The 26,772-nt window shown below is 40.1% G+C and overlaps 1 protein-coding gene across 3 annotated transcripts; it reads right to left on the reverse strand.

The window, feature by feature from the left end:
- Positions 1-768: 768 nt before the first annotated feature.
- On the reverse strand, positions 769-25,513 carry pbx4 (pre-B-cell leukemia transcription factor 4). 3 transcript variants are annotated; one of them, XM_084571493.1, is made up of 9 exons: positions 24,711-25,513; positions 20,863-20,936; positions 8,523-8,767; positions 8,079-8,269; positions 7,782-7,917; positions 7,189-7,345; positions 3,975-4,078; positions 2,907-2,993; positions 769-2,515 (listed from the first exon to the last, which is right to left on the reverse strand). In XM_084571493.1, exons 1-9 carry the CDS (start codon positions 24,893-24,895, stop codon positions 2,426-2,428), a joined length of 1,269 nt encoding a protein of 422 aa, XP_084427619.1. In that variant the 5' UTR covers positions 24,896-25,513; the 3' UTR covers positions 769-2,425. The 3 variants fall into 3 exon arrangements, with proteins under 3 accessions (XP_084427619.1, XP_084427617.1, XP_084427618.1); XM_084571491.1 differs by lacking the exon at positions 3,975-4,078 and adding an exon at positions 22,389-22,502; XM_084571492.1 differs by lacking the exon at positions 3,975-4,078.
- Between the last annotated feature and the right edge of the window lie 1,259 nt (positions 25,514-26,772).

Here is a 26,772-nt window from a genome sequence, read left to right on the forward strand (position 1 = left end):
TAATTCTGTTCTTTCCACAGCACCAAATGGTTCAGCAAACCCTACATTTCAACCCGGTTATGTAACAAAAGACCTAAATAATATTCAAAACTGATAGTTATTGTGAATCCTGTGACACAAAAGCCAAAATAAAACTGGCATCTCAACCAAACATTTATAAAAGAAAAAAAATACTGAAACGTTACACAAACTGTACAGCGACATCCATTACAACAGGTAGAAAAGGGGGAGCATGATAATTTGGTGTGGCGATAACATTATTTATAAGATACAGTCATATGAACTGCAATGAGTAACAAAACAAGTCATTTAATGTGGGATATCATGTGACCAGCTTTCAAGCTCAGGTTTTGTTCTGTAACATGGTTCAACAAAGTCTCGACTGACACTAAAACGGCATAAGGCTTTACCTTACTATCAAAATGCTTTGTTAACGGACAATGTATAAAATAGTTTCAAAGAATGAAAATCCCCCAAAACGTTGCAGGTTTGTCTTAAACACGAGATAAGAGTTTTACTGCACCCAGTGCTGCTGTCTCTTCTTTTTGGTAACAGAGGAGAGAGAGAAGCCCTTACCCAATTGGCCACAGAACTCAAAATTAAATTGTGGTTTTTACCAGAGTACTAGAAGTAGTATTAAAAGAATAGGTAAAGTGAGAGCATGCCTTCTATGCTCACAATCAAATTACAACTGTGATATGACAGTCCTTACTCGACCCACCCGCCCATGAAGCCCCACAAAAAAAAAAGAAAAAAAAAACACAACCCAAAAATCAAACCAACTTGAGGCATGACAACACCACATAGAGAGAGACACATACAAATATAATTCCCTCCTCTCCTCAAACTGAAAAGGTGGCTGTGCACCAACTTTCGAGAGACACAGAGTAGCATTATTACATTGCTGAACTTGGTATTTTTGGTTTTGGTACAACAGGGTTGTAGTGTGTTGTCTCGGGTTCACAAGCTTAAATGTTCAAGATGGGGAGGAGATCTCAGTTGAACCCCACCTGACACGTCATTGGCTGGTGGAAGCACCCAGTCTCTATGATGCTGACAAAGAGGGCAATAGCCAGTTTGACTAAAACGTCCCAAAAACGCTGTACACAGGCCCTTATAGAGACACACACATCATAGCAATATGATGCTCTTTTTCCTTTTTGGTCTGACTGTAATAATTATACCCTTTATTTTTTTGTTAATAAAAATGAAGCTCAAAAAGTGGAAGGTTAAATGAAAACAATATCACGCCTAGAAGTCCTACATGCATGGAAGACAGTCACGTTTCTAAATTCATGTCACGTTTGCCCCAATAACACATCAATGCCCCACAACCTATCCACCCTTCTTTCATCGTCATTTAGATGCTTTATTGAGCACATTTTTGGTGGTGGCTGGTGCATTCTTGGTGAAACAGCATTAGAAAATAGCCTACAATCAAATAAACTAGTGGACAGAAAGCAAGAAGTAAAGTCTACAAGCCATCTACCAACACCCTCTATTGGTTAGCAACAAAAAGGGCTATTAGTTACATCCACTCAACCCAAGATATTCTCCTCTCTCTGCCCTTTCCTCCACTTCTCATCAGCCCTATTATCACTTGTCCTGCCTGGTTTAGAACAGTGATCCCCTTAACTACCCTTTTAAAAAGGTAGAGACACCCATTAACAAGGATGCTAACTTTTGTGCTTGACACATCTTTTATGTCAGCTCACTGTATTAAAACAACTGAAAAGTTGTGTGGTGTATTTTATGGAAGGGTTTTTTCATGCACCATTGTGCATATTTCTGTTATTCACTATATAATCTCGAACAGAATGAAACATCAAGCTAGTAGGACGACAGTGTCTTGAACTGGCAGAGGGTGATCTTGGAGGAACAGATGTGTTGACAACTACTGGGGCAGCACTTTGGTACGAGCAAGGTGAGCAGAGCTCCCTGGTGATCTGTATCAAGAGTTTGGCTGTAAAATGCCAAGGCGTCAAGAGATACAGGCTATCACACACAGTTTTCCAAAGCAAAGGGTTGAGTGCAGAGGTCAACGGCACATGGAGAAGCTGTGTGAGTACTGTGTGAAGTTAACGTGCATATACACATAATGTACAGACATCATGATCATCTACACAGCTGGGTCAGTGGTTTTCAAAAAGTCCTTGAAAGTAAAGATGTTTTCTCACCATCAGTAAGCTCCATCCCCCTTTCATTCTGAGTAACAGAGATTTGAGCATTGGAGTGGAGGTGGAGAGGGAATTCCTCCTTATTACTGTTTGGCTGTCCTGTGTTCCAGCACAGTGTGTGTTTATGAAATACAAGCCTTGTGTGGCTACCTATTGAGAGACATGGGAGTACAGAAAAATGTGGACAGAGGATGGTAGTCAGAGCAGGCTGTCATGGGAATGAAGTGATGGCAGGAAGAGCCACCGAATCAATTGGAGGTGTCGGAGTGGACACTGCCAGGAGGACCGGAAGGGGAGGTAACCGAGGGGGGGTTGGTGGTGTCCTGCCAGCTGTTAGCCTGAAACAAAGTCAGGGAAGAGAATTCTGCATAAACAGGAAGTTTTATAATTAGCAGTCTAAATCAGCTATATTTGTGCTCTGATCTGTTCAAACACGACATCAGCTTCCTGAACGATTTTGACTTTCAGGGCAAAGTTGTGTTATTGTAAAATGTGTTTACATACACTATTATAACCTGCTTTAGCTAGCAAATTTTAATTTTCACAGTTTAAATGGACAACATCTGTAACTTGTTTAGTTAGTGCTTTCTGGGATTTTGTCCAGACATCAAGAAAATTCACGATTGTAAAAATCGAAATATTTGATCTCTACACTGTAGACAATATTAAGCACAGGTGTCTTGCCTAACTGAATACTTAATTACCACAACAAGAACTTAATTAACTCACATCCAGGTGATGAGGGGTGTAGAGGCCACTACCTGACAACTCCTCATAGCCGCCCGTCAGGTGTGTAGCACGGTGCAGGGTATCCACCTGTTAAGAGATGAATCATTTGAACATAAACTTTAGTACATTTGGACAACTAAGCAGTCGTTTCCGTTTTATGCAACTACACAAATTACAACAGCATCCACAGACCTATACCGTATGCATCAAAAGGAAGTCAGAGTGGCTTACTTTCACATCCCGTTTACAGCGAGTGTGAGCAAACTTTGTGGTTCAACCATCAACATCATGACTCTACAGACTCTAACAGCTTCTCTAAAGGAGATGAAAAACTGCAACTCAAGCTTAAAGGCAACCTGCAACTTTGTTATTGTTAAATATAGACTATATATCGCTTAACAGCAGAAATCTGTGGATCCCTTCAGAACAATACATCTACACCTTATTAAAAGACAACAATCACAAAGACAATTCTATTTGAACAAATGTCGTATTGATCTACACAGTTGAAGGGATGGAAGTACGAAGATCTGGGATTCTTGGAAAAGTGGGAAAAGGGGAGGAAAAGGGCAGGATGTTGCGATACAGTTGGACGTGCACGACAACTTCGAGGTTGAGAAACTGACCATTAAACAGTGTGATGACTGGTTTGTTCCCCCGTCCTGATTTATTGGAACATTCCAGCCGTATGTTGAAAAGTCCAAGGGTATTTAAGAAACACACCCAGACAGACCCTTTGCTCGCTAAAGAAATACATGTGGATAGGGACTACGTGTACATGTAACTACAAAATGATATGCAAGAAGACGAATATAAAAAGCTTCACAGTAGCTAACATTAATTATCTTGAATAAAGCCATGTGCTACTCAGTACTAAATATACATACGTAACAATGGTCAGTTTGTGTATATGTACTGCATGGGGCAGGAGTTGGTGTTAAAGGTTCAGTCAGGATGGGATCTGAGGAGAAGTTGAAAAGCGCTAGGCTACGGGAAGGTGTCCGGGAGGGTGGGGTGGCTAGGACTGAGGAAAATTCTGTCAGCTCTGCAGCTGTCCTCAGTGCATACCTGAGGCTGTAGAGAGGGAGTGATGCTGAGACCCTCCCCGTTGAGGGAACGCAGGCCAAGGTAGGTGTCGCCTGTGTGAGACAAGCTGTATGACCCCGGTGACCCTGCAGGCAATATATATATCCAATAGCCAATCAGCCCCCACCAAATAGCAAAGGGGTTAAAAAGGTTACCACTAGTGAGGGACGCTGCCTAGTAGAAGCAAATTCTCCTCTAATAAACAGCTTCAATAAGTGAAGCCAGCATATTCTGAATAAGTCTCTGTGGGACCTAGACGCCGTAACCTACGCACGTAGCCAACGCCGGTGCGAGCCATTTATACTTGTGCACTCATCAGTCTGGCTCACTCTGTAACAAGACCGCCCAAACGTTAGTCAGCGCAAGTCTTAATAATGTCTTTATCGTCATTTCCTACAATACAGGGGCCGGTGAAATGAGGCAGCAGAGATAGTAGTGGTAGATATGAAGCTTTTCATCTTGTTGACGCAAAAGTTTACAGCAGGCTTCAAACTTACTGTTGCTCAGAATACATGTTAGTGCCACCTTCTGGCAGCAGGACTTATTGTGTATCGTGGCTCATCACATTTCTGACCAATGCCGTAACAGACGTTTTATAGCTATGCTGGCTTTGTCCGTAGCTGCAGTCCTTTAATGTATCTCACCAAAACAATTTTATTGTGGAATATGGTGCACTACTTTGAAATGAGAAATGCACAAAATACGTTGCAGCATGTGATGATTGTGTATTTTCAACTGGTGGCAAAAAAGAAAATGATGCATGTTGGGCTCCATCTGGTTTCATATGCTTTCTGTCACTATGAAATAACTTCTATGGATAGAGAAGCTTTGAGTTGCTGCTCAGCAGTTGACTTCAGGAAAATTAAGCCAAAAGAGGGGAACTTGAGCTTTGTTCCTACATTTCCGTTCCTTATTATTACACCATTATGTTTTAAAAAATGAGCCAATACAAGACTGTACTGCATAAATGTGTTTAGATAACTGCACAAAACTAAACCAATGAGAGTGGGTCTATTTCTACAAAAATATGAAAGAACAATATAAAGTACATTAAAATGATAGAATGACAGAAATCTAATATCCCTAATTATCACAACAGTCCCAAAATATAAAAGAGTTTTGGAAACATGGCAAGTTAGAAATGCAAAACAGAACAGGATAAAAGCAAATCTGGTTGTTATGAATGAATGAATGAATGAATGAATGAAACTGTTGCTTTTTGACCCTCCTGTTGTCTTCAGGTCAATTTGACCCGATTTCAAAATGTAAACTGTCATAACTTTGGTTTTCTTCCATATAATTGCCTGAAAATTACATGGATGGTCCCCTGCTATGCTCTTTACAGCTCAAATTAATTATGACTATATTTGTTAAATTGTGTGTGTTTTATCAAAATGTTTAACACCGGTTGTCTTCCTGGGTTTTTCAGCACAATTAACACACACACACACACACACACACACACACACACACGTATACACCCACCCACACAGCCACCCCCATGCCCCCACACCCTCCTGCCGCCACCCCCCCACATACCCGCACGTACACACATCCACCCACCCACCCACACACATCCCTACACACATATACACATACACACACATGTATAAACACACGCACGCATGCACACACACGGACACACACACATGCAGTGTAATATTTCCAGTCTCTGATGTCTATTCGGCCTTCAGACAACACCAAATGCCAAAGCTAAACATTTGTGAACATGTTAATTTCACACCTGTGATATGCCTTTCGCCTATTCTGGACAAGATAACTATAAACACAAAACTGAGATTATAAATACAGCATCCTCTGGGAATGTCACGTTTCACTCTGAGACAGAGTGATGAAGAGGTGACATTCTCTTGTCTCCTACTGCCCCAAAGACAGAAAAAAATGTGCTTCTCATGAGTACTCTGCATTGGGACACTGCTTTTAGTAGCACCACAGAGGACAAAAGATCATCCTTGACTATAACAAGAACAAGAGGGAGTCCACAACCTCGACAAGGTATTGCACTTTTTTCATGTAATATTTATCGATATTCATTCAGGGCAATGCATTGCATTCTTGTGTGAAATAAGAATTAATTTTTAAATGATTTGTCGTTTATCACTTTTGTTGCAGGTCACCAGTGTATACAGCAGATTACAGCCCCCTGTAAGGGGCTAACGGACTGTCCCTCATGCACACACATGCTCGCACTGTCTTTCTGTGTATATTATTTTATAAAGAAGATCATAGAAAGAGTCTTTAAAATAAATGCTGCACTTTGCAAATTATATTTCTTTACTCTCTTATTTATGAAAACAAGTGCATCAGTCAGTTTTGACCTTGGGGTATCCTGACTCATGCTTTACATATACTAATCAGTAGTTCTGCCAAATAACTAATAATATCTTGTAAATTAGGTTTATTTTCATAAATACAGGTCTAAAAGAAGTTTAAAATGTGTAGTAATGAGTTGTCATGAAGTAGGCCAAAAATATGTAACACAGAATGGTGTGATCATTTTACACATTATGCATTGTAACCAATTGAAACAGCCCGGGTCAAATTGACCCGGGAGGACAACCGGTGTGACTATTTGCTGCCATTAAACAAATCAAAAAGGTTTCAAAACAATATCCTGCCTGAACATTGACATATACCAGCCTGTGATAATGGATCAACACTTTTTTTTTTTTTACTCAAAAACGATTCATACTTTTTTGTAAATTAGGTGTATCGTACCATAAACTACGAAACTAAATATAAAATTTATGTTAATGTGCTGGAAACAAGTTCAATAAAAAGGTGAAACAAAAAAAAATTTTAAAAATTTTATACATCATGTTTTATAAGCAGTCAAAACAGCCCGGGTCAAATTGACAAATTGACAAAAGGTGCGCAGTAAACGTGAAGACAACAGGAGGGTTTTAAACATGCACATTACATTTAGAATCGTGCTGTGTTGGGGTTTCTGAGTATATATAGATATGTTTTTGTATATTTTGACAATGAACATTCAATGTGGTAGCTTTGTGGTAGCACATTTGCAGTAGAGTGGGGTTTTTCTTTGAACAACAATTTAACCCAGGCGGTTAAGTTGGTTTAGGTTGTGCAAGAACATAAGTGCATACAAAGGAAGTGAAGCCAAGTTATGAGTAGTAGCAGTGATAGTGAGTAGATGACACATGGCATGTGGTACCTGAGTTGGGTGTTGCAGGAGAGTTAGCCTGGCTAGCCTGCGCCGACACATTGGCAGCATCCACCGCGGTTTTAACTGCGTAGAGGTTCGCTTCTTCCTGGAACTTACCAATGTTTTTTTTGTAGCGTATTCTCTTGTTGCCAAACCAATTTGAGACCTGAGAAACAGACCAACATCATATTTAAATAGCCATTTATTTGCATTCATTTAGCTGCTGTGCCTCAACCTCAGCGAAAACATGTTTAACAAATAAACGTGTGTGTGTGTGTGTGTGTCTGTGTGTGTATACACACACACACACACACACACACACACACACACATATATATATATATATACACACACACACACACACACATATATATATATATATATAGATATATATATATATATATATATAGATATAGATATATAGATATATATATATATGCCTGCTTGTGTTTTTGCAGCTAAGAAGTATGTTACATACTAGTTATTTAAGTATAGGAGTCTGACTGAAACAGAAACGGATGATTTAACAACCAAATAACACCACCACAAAAACAGCTAGTGTCCTTGTACGGTCCTCGATAATAAATGTGTTAGTAATTCACCTGAGACACAGTGATCCCACACTTTTTGGCAAGTTCTTCCTTGGCTTCCTCACTAGGATAAGGGTTAGACAGGTGGGAGTAGAAATACTCGTTCAGCACCTCGGTAGCTTGCTTGTTGAAATTGCGCCTCTTACGCCTGACACACAGAAAGAAGAGATAATGAACAACATGCCTGGAACGTACATGTCTGACACAACAACATCAAATTATTCAGATTACTCCAGCCCTCAAGAAAATAACCTGCCATTTAATACACACAGATATTATAAATTACCAGCTAGACACACACAGACAGACCTGGCATCAAGGAAGCGTGAGCGCAAAATCATGACAGCCTCACAGGTGCTCTGTTTGAGCTGCATCTGAATGGAGCTGAACTTGCGGTGGATTATGGCCACCATGCGCTCAATCTCCTTGGGAGAGATGGGCCGTGTGCGAGACTGCTCTCTCAGCAGGTTCATTACATGGTTGGTGAACTCACTGCAGGCCTGGTACAAAAAGAGAGACAGAAAGGAGTTGAACGAATTGGAAAAAGATGGACACGGCACAGATTATGTGGCATACTTTAGATGAGGATTTAGCCATCAACTAATCTAAATTTTTTAGTAACATGCACTCGGAACTGCTTTGGGTTACACAACATGTTGTCTGTGTTGTTTTTTACAAATGTGCTTCCTTCTTGCTAGTAGAAAGTTTTCTTAAAAGTATATGATTAAGCAGTAAGTTTTGCTCCACACAAACCTGCTCATACTTCTCCAGTTCAGAATGATATATCTGGCGGATCTGGGCGAGCTTGGCTCTGTAGTCTGAGTGTTCGATGCTGCTGTCAGTGGGTGAGCCTCCTGCTGCTGCTGCTGCTGCAGCCGCTGCAGCTGATCCTCCACCCTTCTCCGGTCCTGACACACCCTCTGCAAGCAGCATGTTATCCAACCGCATGATCTGGGGATCTGGAGGGTCCTCCTCCTGCACGCCTCGTATACTCAGCACTGGACAGAAGGAAGAAAGTACAGGAGTCAGACAGGAAAAGCGTTTACATGTTTCCAATTTTTGTAAGTCTTCTCAAACTGTACTACACTATACTATAACACATCTCTCATGTCAGAGAAACCTGTTGTTTAAAAGTTTGTTTGTTTTTTTTAATGAAAGACCACACATTTTTGCAAGGAAGAAGGATGTTGCTGTGGTTTCACGGGTTGCATCGGATGAAACCTTTCTGAGCCATGTCAAAAGCCAGTCAAGTGTCCCCCCTGAGTCATTGCTATGAGCCCCCGACTGCATTCATAATTAGCCTGAACTTCCTCCAAATCAACAGCAGAGGGCAGTGTGGTCCCTCTGTGGCAGGCTGCCAGAGATAAGGGCATGAGGCATGGGACCAGTAATGGGAGTGCATGTGCTGTCACTATGAGCCCCAGTGGCCATAAGTATAGTTATCAGTTGCTGCTCTCCACCACTGTATTATACCAGGACCTCTGTCAGCCTGCAGCCATGCTCTCATCTCTCTACTGCACATATGTATGCACGCACACACATACACATGCACGCACACACATACACACACACACACACTCTCTCTCTTACAGATGCCACTCTGAAAAGTTTTAACTTCAGACAACCCTTTTTTCTTCAGAGCCTGAAGCTTTTAACACTTAACTATATGTTCTCTTGCACCTTTTGCTTCTCAGTCAGTCAACTTCAGGTTAAGATACGGAACTTGTTACCTCAATTAAATGTATTGAGCACCGTTCTAATTTTAATTATGGACTACACCAATCAGGCACAACATTATGACCATCTTCCAAATATTGTGTAGATCTCCCTTGTGCACTCAAAACAGTTGTGACTCATCAGAGTATGGACATGGGTGTCTGGCAACAGAACGTTGTTAGTGGGAGGCCTTTGGGTCCTATGGGTTGAGGGGAGGGGCCTCTGTGGATCATCCCACAGATACTTGATCAGTTTGGGATCTAGTGAATTTGGAGGCCAGGTCAACACCTTGTGCTGTTCTTCATGTTTTTTTAGTTGTTCCTAAACCGTTTTTGTGTGTGTGTCTGTGTCAGGCTGCATCCTGCTGGGGATCGTTGCTGCCATTAAGGAGTGTCATTGCTATGGGGTGGGGGTGCCTGGTCTGGTCTAGGTGGGTGCTACATGTCTAAGTAACATCCACACAAATGCCAGGCCAAAAAGTTTCCCAGCAAAATACTGAATTGTCACAAGATGGTCAATGTTATTTACTTCTCCTGCCAGTGGTCATAATCTTATGCCTGATCGGTGTATGGAACACATGGTTATTACCAGTGCATGAATAGAGGAAGAACTAGGGACGAACATTCATTATATACATCTCATTAAAATTTTCAAAGAGTGATTGTTAGTACCAATTTGTAAAAAATGCATAATTGGCAGGAAAATTAAACAGCACTTATGTTGATGTACAATTAAGTATTCACCACATTGTTTTCATTTTTGGACGTTTTTCATCAAAGCGAGTATCTTTGAATTTGGAATTTTATGGTGGCAAACAACAAGGGGATTTGATGAAGTTACTTGAAAGGAATTCTGATGTTTTGTCTTTTTGACAGTCATTATTTGTATTTTAATCATTGAATAACCAATAGTTGCAGCCTAAAACACAAGGCTAACTTTTTGCACAAAAGTAAAAGGAACATAGTTTGAATTGTAAATGTCAATACTGGTTCAATCACAAAAAAAAAAAAAAAAAAACACACTTCAGTGTGTCCAAATTTGTGTTGACCTTTATAATTAGAGACTAAATTAACTAAGTAAAAGCCCATTTAAACTGTGAGGATGGGATTACGAAGGAGACAGACGCTAACAATATGGATGACAAGATTAATCCCAGTGGAAACTGGGTGGCGTTAGGCACTTGTCCTCCTTGAGGATTATGCTAGTTTGTCAAAGCTCATCATCAAAGGTTAGAGGGTGCATGAACAGACTCATTCTGAGCTTCTCATGTGACTCTTATTAGTATTTACATTGTTGTAATGAATCTTTACATTGTGCCGTTTCGTTAAATATTTGTTTAGGTTTCCTTGTAAAGTGCTGCACTGAAAAAAACTTTTGAAGCAGACAGAGCACTGTGAGGTAATGGATGCAAAGAAATTAGGACAAAAACAGTAATATGTAAAATGTTCAAGAGCTATGGAGCAAAGGCTCTTGTGTGTGCTTTTTTTATAACTTCATTTGATAAATGAGTCTATTCCGCCACTGTAGCAGGCCTTTCGTAGCCAAGTGCCCAAGTTTTTCCTCCCTCTTTCCTCCATTTTTTCTTGTTCCTTCTTGCCTTTTTCCTTTCCCTCTGCTTAGGTCTCTTCTCTCTCCCAGGCACATTCCTGCTCTGCTGCTCCCCCATCTCAGGGCTCAGGAATGCAGCAGACCCAGCCGCCTGAACTAATGACCCTGATTCGCCCATCTCTTTCCCTCCTCTTTTTGTTTCCTTTCAAAAATTCACAAAGGATCTCTGCACTTTTAGCCAGATAACCTACAGATAATTCATTGACGAAGGACCAATAGTATTTGTTTTAGTTAATACTAACAAATGACTACTTCAAAATCTGGGTGTAGTGACATACTCTGGATGTACACTGTGGAGAGTTTTGATGTAGTTATATTTCGATCTATACTGTCAATACACTGAGATGTACAACTGACCTACAGTAAAGAGGGCAACTGTGGCTCTTGAAAATTCTCACCTCTCCCTCCTCCCTTTTGCCCCCACTCATTATGGCCCCCAGCTGTAGCCTAATGCCCCTACATTCCCCTAATTACTCCAATTAAGCTGTGATTACCCAGAATTGCACTCATGCACAATCTAGCGGGCTAGTGGTATTATAGCAGCTGTTGAGATGACACAGCACAGAAAACTATGATACATGTAGAAAAAAAAAGTATTCCACTTAGAAACTTACTGTGGAACAACTGCAAACTATAAATACTATTAAAGCACTTACAGGTCAAAAAACTGGCTGTTTTTTTGCTCAAAATTTTAAGCAGTGTTCTCACTGGATCACCTGGCTCTATATACCGACAATGGAGTCTCGGTTACTGATAACAATGATAGGTAGAATCCCTTTTTAAATAGGAAGACAGTTTAAGGCTCACGGCCTGTATCCACAGTTCACAGAAATCACACCATTATGCATACGTTACCAGCCTAGCTAGGCAGTGTGGCATTGAGAGACGAAGCGAACAACACATACTATGAAATATTCAGGGTATCCAGCTGGGCTTTCACTGCATACATAATCATTCTCATTTCTGCAGAGCCAGTGTGGAAACGGTGTGCTGTGCAGACACAACACACAATATATGAAGTGGTGCAGGTAAGGGTGAACAACCTAACCAATAGTGTAGTGCTGTACATTAACTGCAATGTCTTCCACACATAGGCATAGATAAGACTTAAACGCAGTCAGTATATCATTGCTCAGCTCACAGCACAAGCTTTATACTTGTCTGTCTTTTCCCTCGCTAGCATCCCCTTTTTCACCCGTCTCCCCCAACTCACGTCCCCTCCCCCCTCTCTCTTTCAGCGCACCCTCCGCTCCACACCTCCCCCAGTGCCCCCCTCCCTCCCCTCTGTTCTCCATTTCAGTCGAGTTCTCCATGTGAGCCGCAATCCCTCATGCTGTCAGCCCCCCCTCTCCCTCTCTCTGTAGACAGACAGGATTAGCATTTTAATTGCATCAGCTCCCTTGGGTATTCTCAGCCTTTCACTGGGAGAGAGCAAGGGAGCGGGAGAGAGAAGGATAGAGAAAGAAAAAAGGGGAAAAAGGTAAGGGGAGAGAGAGGGTAGAAGGAGAACCAAGGAGAATTGAAAATAGGAGTCACAGGAGAAGATATGTGTGCGACAGAGAGAGAGAGAGACAGAGAGAGAGAGAGAGAGGAGAGAGAGAGAGGGAGTACAGAAATATACAGAATCCAGAGTAAAGACGTGCCGTAAAGCGAGAGAGCCAGGAAGGGGGAAAAGATAGGACTGTGAAAACATCAGTTTTTCCTTTCATTACAGACACAGAATTCAGATAAAGAGAGTGGCCCAATAGAAAGATATTTTTACAATGAAAATATGCTACATAAATATGAAAATTCACCATACAAAAATGCAAAAACAACTACAACTCGGGCAATACGATAGGTAAACTCATGTATAAGGACTGACTGCAAGAGATAAACTAGCAACTGGGCAACACAAATACTGTGAGAGAAAGTAGGGACTGGGGCCAATGGATCTATATTAAACAACTCTTTCACAATTTTGGCACAAAAAAACAGGGAAGAATAACCTTCCTTAAACTTGCAAGACACTGAACTGCTGCTGAAAGCGCTCCAGGATGAATATGATTTTCAAAATTTACAAATTGTGGCAGTGTTCTCAAATTCAAACATACGATTAAAAATAATTATTTGAAAAAGATTACAACTAATGGAAGTTTTATAAAAGCTACCGTTTCCGTTTTCAAACTTACACAAAGCATAAAGACAACGATAACAGCGGATTTACCATAGTCCTTAAAAGTACAGAAATAAAAACATGATCTTAATTATGTCCACATAGCAGTGGAAAAAAACAAATACCAATATCACAACTAGTTGTCAAAAGCATCTATCAATGTATAAAGCATTTTGAGTACTTTGCCATTTCAGAAGAATATGGATTAAAAAAAGGCTTGAGCTTATAAAATGCTCCCTAAAGCATGCTATAGAACGAGGCATTAAAACAGAAAAAGCAGAACTAAAAATGACCCATATCCCTGATGCAAATGTTGCAACATAAATATAGTCTAGCCATTCTTCTAAAGGGTGTTTTTTTATTTTATTTTGTAGAGTACAGTCAATGTAATGAGCCCAATCCATATGCCCATTCCTACTTTAAGCAGCTCACACTAATCAGCATCTGTTTGGGTAGTTCAGAGTCCTGTTGCACACAGCCCCCCACTCTGACACAAACACATTAACGCACTGAGCCTAACAATTCAGAGTAAACACGGTGTGGTCTGATTAAGGTGTGAATTGGAGAATTCACACCTTGGGCAAGCACAACACTTCAGTCCAACACATCATTAATCATCCCTTAATTACCTAAAGAAAGAAGCTTGGACACTCAGGCAATGACAACACACACACACACTCTAATGGAGGGATATATCAATTGTTTAACTTAATAAGCAGAAACATCTATGTTGTTCCCCTGTGCTTGTTATTTATATGCATGTTTTTGCAAATTAGCAAATGTATTCCTGATAACCATTACAATGCTTTTCTATAGAAAAATAAAATATGAATAATATCTGTAAATCCAAATTTTAAGTCTAACCAAAGCACATACGTTTTAGCAACAGTACAATTGGTGTACATGTGATCAGCACATTCCATATTGCTTAAAAAAATAAATCTGTGTCATCACACATACTCAAATGACCTAAAAGAAACATTTAGCTGCAGTCATTGTCAGCATGCTGACCAGGCTAAGGGGCTGTAACCTGTACTACCAGATTATCATAGTACATCTCATTAAACACTGTGTAATGTTATCTTGAGAAGTGCTATAGACATAAATATTATTATTATCATATATCATGTTTTTGTTTGGTTTTGTGTTTTGGGGGGATTTGAATGTTATCTCGCCCTTGCCAGGTTGTCTTTCAAGCTCATCCACATAGCACAGACAGCATTAAACAAACAGACCTTGAGTTGCAGTGGTATTTGCTCTCACACAAGAAAACACAAGTCAGTTTGGAATAAACTGCCAGTCTGACTAGAAATATACTACATGTTGATGTGCTATGCTGAGTGACTGAGAAATATCTTTTGCAAGAAAATATTTCATTGTAAATATGGCGCAATTGCATAACAAATATAATAAGTGCTCTTGACCACCCGAACATGTTATCCCTTGTCCAGTACAGTTCTGGACACAGAAAAGATGGAGAGAGACAGAAGAAAAAAAAATTGAAATGTTGCAGGAGGAAGAGGAGGATGACAAAGAGCACCTAAGCAGGAGGCTTGTTATAGCACTGCTAGGATCTTCCCTCAGTCAACTCTCATCAGGCCAGCTGCCTCCTGTGCTCATTAGCACAGACTCTTAAGGAGCTCCTAAAGACTTTGTGAAAAATGAACGCTCATTTGAGAGGTCGTTAATTTGCACTGTTATGCAAATTAGGTGGCAATTAAGCGATAGATCAGAAGAGCAGTGCCCATTTATAACAAGTGAACAAGCATTATGACATAGTCAGATGGTGGCAGAGCAAACTGAGGCTACATGGTTAGTCTGCAAGTCCAATGTACCAGTTTAGTGAGGAATAAAACCTCTGTGCCTGTGATATGTTTGGCTGGTTTTATAAGACGCATCGACTGAGTCGGCTAACCTGAAAATATATAAATTAGTATACACACAATACAAACTCATACTAGCTTGCAAACAAATCATCCAATATGACCTTAATCTAAATGAGCTAACAGTGCTGCATCATCAACCCATCCAAACTACACTGATGAAGAGCCCAACCCAATATATACTTGTAATCTTGAGGTGGATAATATACCCTCTCCCTCACATGATGTTTCTATTTCTCCCCTGTATTTATGACATGGTGTGAAATATACAAACATGCTGTCTGGGACAGCAATGTGCACTACTGTAGAGGGGTGGAAGGCGCCCATCAATTGTAATTAATCCTTAATTAGTCAGGATTAGAAGCGGGGCTCTGACATTCTCCCACCCCACTGCCACCAAACTAGTGCAATCCAGCTGAGACCACATTTACATATCTTTAATTAAAGAGACGCTGGCTTCCTTTAAGCGCAAAGCCTAAAAGCAGTTGTAGAGGCACAGACATGCTGAGCGGGAGGGCATATGAGAGGTAGGGGTCTTGACCGTGGGTGATCTTCAACCACTACTGATGGGTCACTCAACATTGGCTTGTTACTTGATGTTATTGATGAAAGTAAAAAGAATTCTGAATCAAATGTAGGCTTCGCCAGTCAGATTTAAGCAGCGTCTGTTAGTACTGAGTTTTATCTGCAGATTCTTTCTAAATTTTAAGTAGGATACGCCTAATCAAATACGTAAGCAATAAAATCATCTGTCTTGGTTTCACTTTTCTCCCATTTATTCCTTAAACTCCCACCATTAGTTTCACCAGTGAGGAAAATTGGCAAATATTGATCCGTGTTGACCAATGTTCTGAACTCCTCCAATAAATCTATTGTTCTGGTATCAAAATCTAAACTGTGTTTGGCAATGTCAGTTAAACAAAAATAAATCAAATATATCCAAAACTTAAATAATACCTGTATATATTCATTCATTTGAAATCCTGGTGTGTTTGCACACTACAGCCCATCACCTGCGCTCGGTGAATCATCCCTTGTCAATATACAGAAGCACAGTTCTTTCAGGAATAATACCACATGGTGAAATCTGTCGGCCCACACACCATTAGGTCTATGCGGAAGGTTGGGGTGCTCTACCTCCCCAGTGGGTGTGTGTGTGTGTGTAGGGGGTGTGGGGTGTCTGACAGGGCCAGGGGTCTGTGTGATATTAGCCGTCTGCCAATCTGGCTTGGGGAATGGACACCGAGTAATTACTCCTGCTCTTACTGCCTCATCAATCTCCCTGTATCGCTCCTGCACCCCCTCACCACATACGCTATCTTTTTTTCACCCTCTTCTGCAAAGGAGCTGGGTGAAGAAAAAAACAATTGAGTGGCAGGACAGCACGAAACACAACAAAGATTCCCGAAAAGCCACTCAGATAATCCTGTACCACTGCATAATGAGTGAAAATATAAAACCGAGTCATTCAACAGAAAACCCATCAAGGTGATCCAGTTGATGTGGGTTGTTGGTCAGCCTAATGAAGGTTTGGTAGTTTTACGCATTGTATTTATGCCACAAACAATTATATCTTGTTAATACGTTTAGCTTAAATGCAGTGTGTGCTAACCCTCATAAAATAAAATAAAATACATCCCCCAGGTTCCTAACAACACATAAAATTTTATAGCACTGTTCTAAACTGGGCTCTTTGAAAACTAATAATAATTAAGTTAGTTTAATGAGGCATGTGATTCACTAGACAACATGTACTGTACTCAGAGTCTGCAGAATACAAACATCAGTTTTCTGTTGCTAAAATTGAGTGTTACCAACTGAATAACACTGCTGTGTGACGTTGTGTTGTCAAATTTCACACATAGCTTATAAAACAAAAAGCTCTGTAAACTAAGGTTTTCTGAAGGTTTGGCAAAAGGCTAACTGTTTATCCTGGCTTTGACCAAACACATGGCAATTATGTGTGATCTACGAGTGTTGTGTTTTGTAGTGTTTTGTTTAGGTTTGTTTTTTAACAACAAGAATAGTGTTGTAATTCAATTAACATGTAATCTGGTCTATTCAGTTTCTCAAATGGTATTTTAAAGCATACAGCCAACCTGAGTGATGTAAATACACAATTCAGATACCAAAAGTACCGCTAAGGAGTGAAATCTGTTGTCATAGGTAGTTTACCATTGTAGATAAAAGATGCTTTGAACGTTATGATGCTGAGACTGACCTGGACAACTCTGGACAGTACGAAGCCTTTTTTAATTTAAACAAGCCTCAGAATTATTACATATAGAGATTCAAATCCACAGACACTAAATTGATTAGAATTCTGAATGGCAATAATAGTTCAACTGACCTTCTTGCATTTATTGATAAATTATGATAACTAACAGCATTCAACCACCTTCTTAACATTAATGGGATGTAATGATTATTTGTCAGCTAGGGGCTTTAGCGTGATCAAGTCCTGCTGCATCAACTGGCAAAAATCAGCAGTAACATTTTAAGATTTTTGTTTGTAGGAGGTGGGAACTAACACGCATCAATATGATATACAACATATCTGCTCTAAAAGCTCTGAACAACTAAAAGGCACTGAAAAAGAGGTTGGGTCTGTGGTGTAGGCTGACAGACACATTGTTATAATACTGGCACAACTGAGCATCTAACAGAGCAACAAACTGTCTCAACAGGGCTCGACTCCCAAACCTACTTTTCCAAAATGGAAACTGCTCAACCAAGTGGTTTGTGGCTCTGATTAAATAGGTGCAAAAAAAAAAAATCCTTCCATTTTATTTTATTGCTTGTTTTGACTCACACATGGACAATTTTAGATGAGTTGAGGAAAATTTAAAGCCAAAAAACATGGTCATTTGTTATTCTACTACAAAGAGCATTCGAGATCAGAGTTACCATACTGTCAGAAACAGTGGTCAGCAAGCATCAGCCTTTAATTATAGGTCACACAAAGAAAGCCATTAGACAGGTAGGATGCAAGTCAGTGTGCCACTATTTCTTCACAGCCAACCCATGGTATTATCCCACAGAGTTGTTTATCAGACAGCTTATCAAGATGAGTGGCATGTGTTGCAGTGTGAACTTGTCCAAGAGAGGGGGAGGAGGAAGAGACTTTTAAAACACTTTGCTGTCTCCAAGCTGACAAACTAGATTGTTCTAATTTCATTTGAAAAACTATTTTCATTTAACATTTCCCAAAATAAACAGAGAGTATTCAGGCATAAAAATTTAAGATTTAAGAAGGGTGGCAGGATATAGTGAGTGACAGATTCACTGTTGTCATGTGTAAAGCACGAGGAATGAATAAAAGTACGGAGAAATGCCTGAAACGTGCCCAAACTAAATGAAAACTTCTGAGAGTGAACTGCAGTAGCTTGTGAGAGATTTTGGCATAAGCTGTCCCACTGCACCAAGAGCTATTTTTATAGCAAATACCCATGAGAGTGAGAGAGAACAGAAGTGAGTTGAAGCAAAGCCACTGGCTCTCATCTTTGATCATTTCTCATCTCTCTTCAAGCACTTTAATTTCTTTTTTGGAGTGTATGTTTAATAAAGTATTAACAAGAATCTAATTTCACACAGATGGAGGTCATGTTTAATGTGAGAGCTCAGGACAACACTGGCACTGTTATAAAATGGGGGGTGTTTTGGGGTGGTGTTGGTGGGAGTGGGGATACTGGCATTTGCGCAGAACATTTCCTTTACAATGAAAACAATCTAACCAACTGCAGCACTCAAAGGAATTCACCTCCCATCCCCCATGCCCCACCTCCCCTCCTCCTCCACCACCATTACATTACCATATCAAAGCCCTGAGTTCAGAGCAAGTCTTCTCTTTCAAGAATGGGAGCGAGGCAGAGGGAGGGAGGGAGGGGGAGAGGACAAGACCGAGGCAGTAGGAGTAGACCCAAGACTGAGTTTACTTTTATCCCTCTTTGGTGTGTATGTGTGTGCAAAGGAGACAGACTGTGTATGTGACTGTGCCAAAAGAAGTGCATGTTTGTTAGTGAGAAAATACTGTAGAAAATCTGTTGAAATACTAAAGAACTACCGATACGATGGGTCTTCCACAAGCTGCAACGAAGAGAAGTCAATTCACATTCCGAAGGCAGATAATGGGGCCTACTGGGGGTATGACTAGCAAAGCAATGCCAAAGCAGGTACACAACGCAGTTAGGAGGGCACTATGTGGCAGATGGCCAGCAGAGTACAAGCAAAGCCCATGATCTCTATATCTCATGGTTGGCATATTCACTGCAAGCACAAATCTTTTGTTAACCTACCTCCCTGCTTTGTCTGCTTTCCTGCTCAGCTTACTGTACTCACAGACCCTCTCTCTAGTTTGCTCAGAGACTAAATGTGAAAATCAAAGTGAATGGCATTAGGGTAAATAAGACCACTGGTTGCCTGGGAAACAGTGTACCCTGCCCCACTCACTCAAGCCTAGCCTTTACTTTTCTCCAATCACTAGAGAGCAATAATACATTATTGACAAAGGGCCACAACAGGCAGCAGTGCAGCATTTTCAAATTGTATTTGAACAAGAGCGGCTCGCTGTTAAAAGATACACAAGGACAGTGAAAGAGAGAAAAGCACATAGAACACCAGAAGGGAGAGGAACTAACAGAGGGAGTGGATTCAAAAACCCACCCCATTCACATTCCCATAACCATCAATCTGCCATCCATCCCTGGCCTCCTTCTTTGAACAACACTAAAATCTGTCAGATAGCTGACTCGAATAGCTAACAAGCTGAGAATCAGCAAAGTGTTCACTTTGAATGTAGATATGCACACAGGCAATAATTTCCATCAGATTATGTGTATTTGAAATTCAACATTATTTGTTAAGATATCATAATAGTGGCCTTTCTTGATGCATTTGGATGAGGATACCGCACTACAATTTATTCATAATTCACTACACTGTGTAGTGTAACCCCTTAAAGAGAGATGAAGAAAAAAAATATCTTTGTACTGAAATAGCATTAACAGTTTTACTGTAAAGCAATAACCCCTGAGGATCTTTTAATTTCTGCCTGCTGTCAACTGACCACATATACACTCTCTTTTTGGACCTTTTTTTTTATATATACTTTTTTTTAAATCTAATAATTTTTTGGAAATTTGGAAGTCTTGATTTGTTGTAGCAGCAGGTCATGATCCAGCAAATTATTGACGACATTATGACATTAAACCAACCGAGCCTGTTGATTTTCACATTTAAATTTTGCCACATTACAGTTCATGATTTCAGGAGGAAATTGACAGGAAAAAAAAAAAAATTTAAACCAAGAAGATCATATTAACGCATTTAGGTACTCCGGGTTAAAACAGAAAATTGATCACAATTTGATGAACAAGTTAAGTGAACTCAGACTTGTTAGCATGTGCTGAAGCAAGATTTGCTGTCTGACTCAAGTTTCAAAAGGCACTGTTCCACTATGATTAGTTTCAGCTGCTCAGTGTGACGTATGGACAGCAGTCAAAAATAGGTTTAGATTCTATAAATATTAGGCCACAGTGATGGATATTTATAAAGATCTCGAACTAAATACAAATGCATGCCACAAAATTCCTTGGACCACAAATACAATTAATATTCACTTGATGTAGTTCCTTTAGAGGTCTTTAGTAACTTGGTGCTGAAGGAACCTGAAGGCATACTACACCCCAGCACTAAGTTACAACACGTGTACACGAGTGAAGTAAAAACTCACCTGTCTTCTCTTTGATCTCACAGAGAACGCTGAAGAGGGCTGGCTTCATTCTGTGACAGTTCAGGGCATGCTTCCTGTAAGAGAGAAGAGGGAATAAGAGAGGGAGAGAGCAGGGAGGATTACAATAAACAAACCTCCAACTCCAATTCATGCGATGTCCTCCCCAATAAAACAGGTAGAGGGTTTGTATGTAATATGCAAAGAGCATTTTAAGAGTTTTGCAACAAAGCAGGACAGAGCCAGCATTTTCAGCAGCTAAATGCCTTTGTCAGTGCACAAACACTCCTGATGCATCAATACGAGCTATCAAGAGTAATGTTGTCATTTAGATGCCTTGCACTGTGGGACAGGTAATGATGCCAAACCTCAAGGTCATCATTACTGAGCACCAGATTTCAGAGTTAATACACAGTAATCTAATTTCTACCTCTTAGAGAAAGATGTGTTCTCTTGATGGTGAGTTGATAGAGAGAATTAGGATTAAGATGCAATTTTAATTTAATCAGAGGCATTATCTTTATTGCCAAATAAACCAACAGCAATTGAGGAGAAAAGGCAAAACTTATACATTTTATTGTAATCTAGTAAGAACAAAACTTTCTTCTAAAATATATTAAACATGCACTCACACATAGCCCTCGTCCTTCTAGAGCCCTAAACTGCGTCTGACACACTGTCACACTATTGTCTCTAATGTCAACTAGTGTACTAACTGTGTGGGACAGGGTGCATTACTTGCATGAAAAATATGAAACTACACTTAATGTGTGTAGATGTTTCATCACATACAAAAAGAAGTCAAAGACACAAAAACGTGAAACTAAGTATGCAATACATTACTGTTTGTTTACTTAATAATTTCAGAGACTGTCATAGAGGTGTTGTTAACTCTACTCAAACTGTTTGCCCATTGCAGTGTTTTGTAATTTTGTCTAATAGAAATGTCTATAACTGTGGACCCCCTGTAATATTGTATTTGACTAATCCTATAAATAAATAAAATAGGTTTTACACATAATAAGCACCACTTAAATACGTATTTCAATTTTGACATGTATTACGAAAGTGAAATATATAGTTATGGATTGTGTGAAAAAAACAAATCAGCACAAGGCCTCTGTTGCAGATGATCGTGAATCAGAAAAAAATGAAACCAGGAAGTCCTTAAGATCACACTAAAATAAGAAAATTCGTTCTTCAAATTACATCACAAACAACACATTCAGAACAACCACAAATGAATATGATTTGGCTACACCTGACCTCAACACCAATTCCAGTTGTGAAAGTCCACTGCAGCAGTAATGAGGGGGCTAGCACATAGTGCACCTATTGTAAATGCCACAAAAGACTGCCTTTCTATGACAATATTGAGGCAGTTGATGTAAACAGTGTCTACATTAAATGTGTAATTTTAGGTACGAATTCTGTCACTGCTGGATTTGAGTTGGGGGGAGGGCTGCCTTCAGAATGGAGGGTATGAGCAGGAGGGGGAGAAGGGGGTGCTCATGCGGTCCTGTACTGACCTGTGCTGGAAGTTGAGTGGCAGGCCACCCCCTGCCATGCCCCCCCCTGCTCTCCCTCCCTCTGTGGGGTCGTCTGATCCACCCCAATGCGCCGGCGAGTCCTCTGGCCAGCATCTGAACATATGGCGACAGGGTGAGAGGATGAGGGCGGATGGTGCGCAGGAAGTGTAATCTGCAACACTGAGTTCTTGCGCTGCCCTGACCACTCCCCATCCCAACACACTGCCACCTTGCATGACAAGGGTGCCATGCTCACATACGAGCCACCTCACACATTAATTTGAGGGAAAGATGTATGTGTCTGTGACAAACTTGGTCAGAGTTAAAAAATGATGTAGATCAAAACTGTACAATTTAAGTCATACCAACTGCTGTTTTTAGTGAAGCTCTAAGTAATAACAGCTTTTATTTACGTCCTAATTTGCCAATTTCTTGGCCTATTACCTGAGGTAAATATGAGAGGTAAATTAGCAAAGAGCCAAACAAATGCACACTTAGTACAAGCTAGTCCATCAGTTAATGCTGAAGACACACTTTTCAGAAGATGTTATCTTTTCAATTCCCTGATAAACGCCATATATTGTGTATATACATAAATGCCACAATTCTGTCAAGTCCACGGTACTACTATTGGTCATATTAGCATTAATCCTGGGCACATGTAGCATGGGGAGGACATGATCTGAGTGGGAGTTAAGATCAATACAAGCATACAGGCAAGGACACTTCTGGCACTTCCGCAAGCAGCCACACCTTTAATTAGTTTTCAGAAAAGACTGTTAACAACCAACAATATGTACTGTATTCAATTTCCTAAACTATAACTGTCTTTTTACACACAAATAATTATAATTTCTATTACACAATCCGCAATAACCCAACCTTTGTATATTAACACAAATCATAAGTTACAGAAATAAAGGTTTGGGAAGAAAAAAATGAAAAATTATTAATTCTAAAGCAAAAATATTTGTTCACTGAAACAAGGCCTGATTAAGTCTTCAAACTTGTAGTGAAGAAAAGGTAATATCCCAAATGTTCATAGGCTGCCAGAGTAGCATCATCCCTCCCCCTCACCACCATCTCATTAATAGAAACTCGATTTGCGGACAGCTGCACTCGCGTACACATTATAGGAGAATTGATTGCACCCAGCACACAATGAAAAGGATGAACACCAGGGAGGGAGGGAGTGAAAGAGGAGTGAATTAATTAAGAGAACCAGGTGGTCAAATGTTGGGTGGAAAATCACTAGCTAATGACACATCACACTCTGGACACAGTCTTGCAGTGGACGATTGTCTATTGTTGAAACACTGACGCTTCATTTGAAACTGACCTTATGCTCCTTGAGCCACATGGCATATGAGAGTGGGTCACTCACTTACTTCAATCTGACACATAAAATACCTCCAATAGAACAGTATTTGAGGATTCATAAGAATTAATAATTTCTGTCAGCACAAACGGCACTTGGTAGATATGTTGGATTGAGGAATCCCTAACCTTACCTTAATGTATCTACTCATTTGCACTTCAATGTCCAATGTTACTGATACTAATTTGGTGTAAAGCAGAAATTCAGATAGATATTGTTGTAGAAAGGTTTGGCAACATGACCACAAAATCCAATTGTACCCACTCAGTTGGGGGTGTAACAACTTGAAAAACACCAACCACTTTAAAAAGAATTGTTATGTTGTTGATGTACTTCTTGATAGTTTTGGTAATTGATCAAAGGACAAATCTTCGCCGTCGCCTTAAACTGTCCATTGGAGCATTAGCATGATAACGAATCCTCTCTGCAAATACGATATTTCTTCATGCAGGGGTTATTAACTACTTTTTGTCAAACCAAAAAAGTGCATGCAACAGAAATCCAGGTAACGTTAAAGTGTTAGCAAAATGGTTATGTGCATTTCATTCGGCTACTAATCTCATATAGCCAAATAGAAGTAAAAAACTTTTTTGATACTTTTTGAGACATCAGTTAATATTAATGTTAGCGCCGTTACGGTATTTCAACCAATTGAGCATGTTTTCAAAAGACGGTCTGCAATAAAGCTCGATTTGAAGTAACAAAGAGCTCCTTGCAAACTACAACAGTGCGTTGTGGGTGTTCAAGAGATATTCAGTAACTAAATTCGTATTAACGTTACTGGTTTAATTGCAATTTACATTGTAACGTGAAGTGGCATTGATGTTGCATTTACGCATTACCACACGTGAATGTTTCACAAACGGCTAAGCCCAAAAATAAGACATTACAGCACACGTTAGCTTAGCTATAATGCGTGGAAAATGGCTCTTCGCCTGTCTTACCTGGCCTGCGCTTCGTCCAGGCTTTCGTCGGTGATGGCCATTATTTGCTGTAGGATATCCCCTATGTCTTGCTGAGGTTGACCGAGAGACTGTTGTTTCCTGACCGAGTCAGGGTCACCGACATCGGCTTGTGGTAGTCCACCGAGTCCGGCGAGACCCGTCATCATCCTGGTTTGGTCATCCATACTCTCAAAGAAAACTCGCCGTTTTCCCCAGTCGAAGAATATACACAAATAGCTAGCCTATTAGCTAGCCAGCAAAGTATTTCTACGACAAATCATACACCAGCTCTTACCGTACCCGACAGCGACGATTATCAAATAGTTGTGGGCTTGTTGTTATAAAATAGATCGCAAAATAAGCTTTACATTCGCTTTTATTTTTTCTCCCGCAAGTCAATAAACGCGGCCAAGCTAACGTTAGCTAACCGCCGAGTGAAAAGCAGCTAGGTTAGTAGCTGTAGCCCAGCAGAAAAGCAGCAGGGACACACATGCACGGACTGTGTGAGCTTGACAACAGCGCCTCGCACATTTTCGAAAAAAAAAAATGGGAAATGGGAAAAAGGCGAACACGCTTGTCTTAAATTAAAACCCGTCGATTAAAAAAAAAAACTTAAAACGCAATTATACAGTTTCCCAATCGTGTGGCTCCAATCAGAAATCTACCAAAACAGACTACGCTTTGCCATTGTTGTTGATGTCGCGCGAGTATGTGGGATGTTCTTATCTGCGCGAGCCGTGTGCGTCGCGTTGACCATTAAACTCATAGCACCACAGGGCGCGAGCTAGCGGGTGGGCTTATCAATAAACTACTATGTTAAAGACAGTTACTAATATAGATAATTTTTACATTAGCTTGTAAAATGTTAGCAGTGGTAAAAAGGCATTTCCTTTTAACACACCGTTCTAGATACTATAACTGCATTATTCCTCTAGGTGACAAGATTTCCTCCTGTACTGCCTTTACTAATGGATAGCCCCTTACGTCATCAGTACGGCTTGTCCTATAGTTGGTTAATGCCTTTTTCCTCCCTCATTAATATTTGGTAATCAACGACGTAACAGGAATCCAAAACCTGTATGTTAATGTTTGTTGTAATACGGCTTTTGAGCTTACACCCATACACAGCTGCGAACAGACTGTGTAATTGCACTTGCAAAGGTGTATAAATCTGAAAAGCCACAACATATTCCTGTTCAACTTTAAGTGTAATTCTGCATCATTTAAAAAAAAAACTGAAATGGGTCTGTTCTCTTTGTGTTGGGGTCATATATTGAATAAGTTGTGCCTAAAAGTCAGTGCATCAATATCCATTTATGTATGCAAAATGTACCAATTTCAAGTTCAATATTCAGTCCCACAGCAAAACAGTCTAGACTTAGAATATCATTCTGTCCTAAACCCCCGATGAATGAAACATCCCATCAGTTTTCAGTATGAAAATGTTGACAGCAGATTGAAAACAAGTGTCCTTGTTTTTTGCAAACTGGGCAATTCTGCTGTAGTTTATCACTCAGATCAGAGAGACAGCTTTCCAAGACGAATGGCTGACTGAATGGATGCAGAGGAGAGCTGCAGCCAGCCTTGCTACTCTGTGAAGAGATGATGGGTGTGCACAAGGGAGTAGGACCAAACTGGCAGTGGTTTATGCTGACTCTCCAACCATCTATCTACCACAATCTGTAGCTAATCAATCTAAAGTTGGAGACAACTAGAAGAGAATACAGTAAACCAAAACAGTAATTGTTCTTCGCATGTGCAACATTGCACAGTTCAGACTCCTTGGTGGTTATACAAATACTCAGCACATTTTAATACTTTAAAAAGTTATCCCTACCGCAACCAGATGTCAGATTGTTATCTTATTATATCCTCATTTTCTCAGTTTCAGTTTAATAGTGATCTACAAACAAGTAGAGCCTGGGCACAACCAAAATACCTTCATTCAAACACGCATTGCACCCAATTCAAGCACTTCAAAAACAACTACTAAAATTAGTTACTGGGGTCATGTGTTTAAAGCAACAGTTATCACACAATTTGAGTAGCCCTTAAAGTCATC

This window comes from Chelon labrosus (assembly GCF_963514085.1).
Source record: "Chelon labrosus genome assembly, chromosome: 21".
Taxonomy (NCBI): Eukaryota; Metazoa; Chordata; class Actinopteri; order Mugiliformes; family Mugilidae; genus Chelon; species Chelon labrosus.

Bases quoted from the DNA above. Each gene is read 5' to 3' on its own strand.
- pbx4 (XM_084571493.1), bottom strand. From the start codon at position 24,895: ATGGATGACCAAACCAGGATGATGACGGGTCTCGCCGGACTCGGTGGA. The intron at 8,768-20,862 runs GTGAGTTTTTAC...CCTTCTGTCCAG, and splicing joins TGAGATCAAAGAGAAGACAG to TGCTGAGTATACGAGGCGTG. The intron at 7,918-8,078 runs GTCTGTCTGTGT...TCTGTGTGTCAG, and splicing joins TCACGCTTCCTTGATGCCAG to GCGTAAGAGGCGCAATTTCA.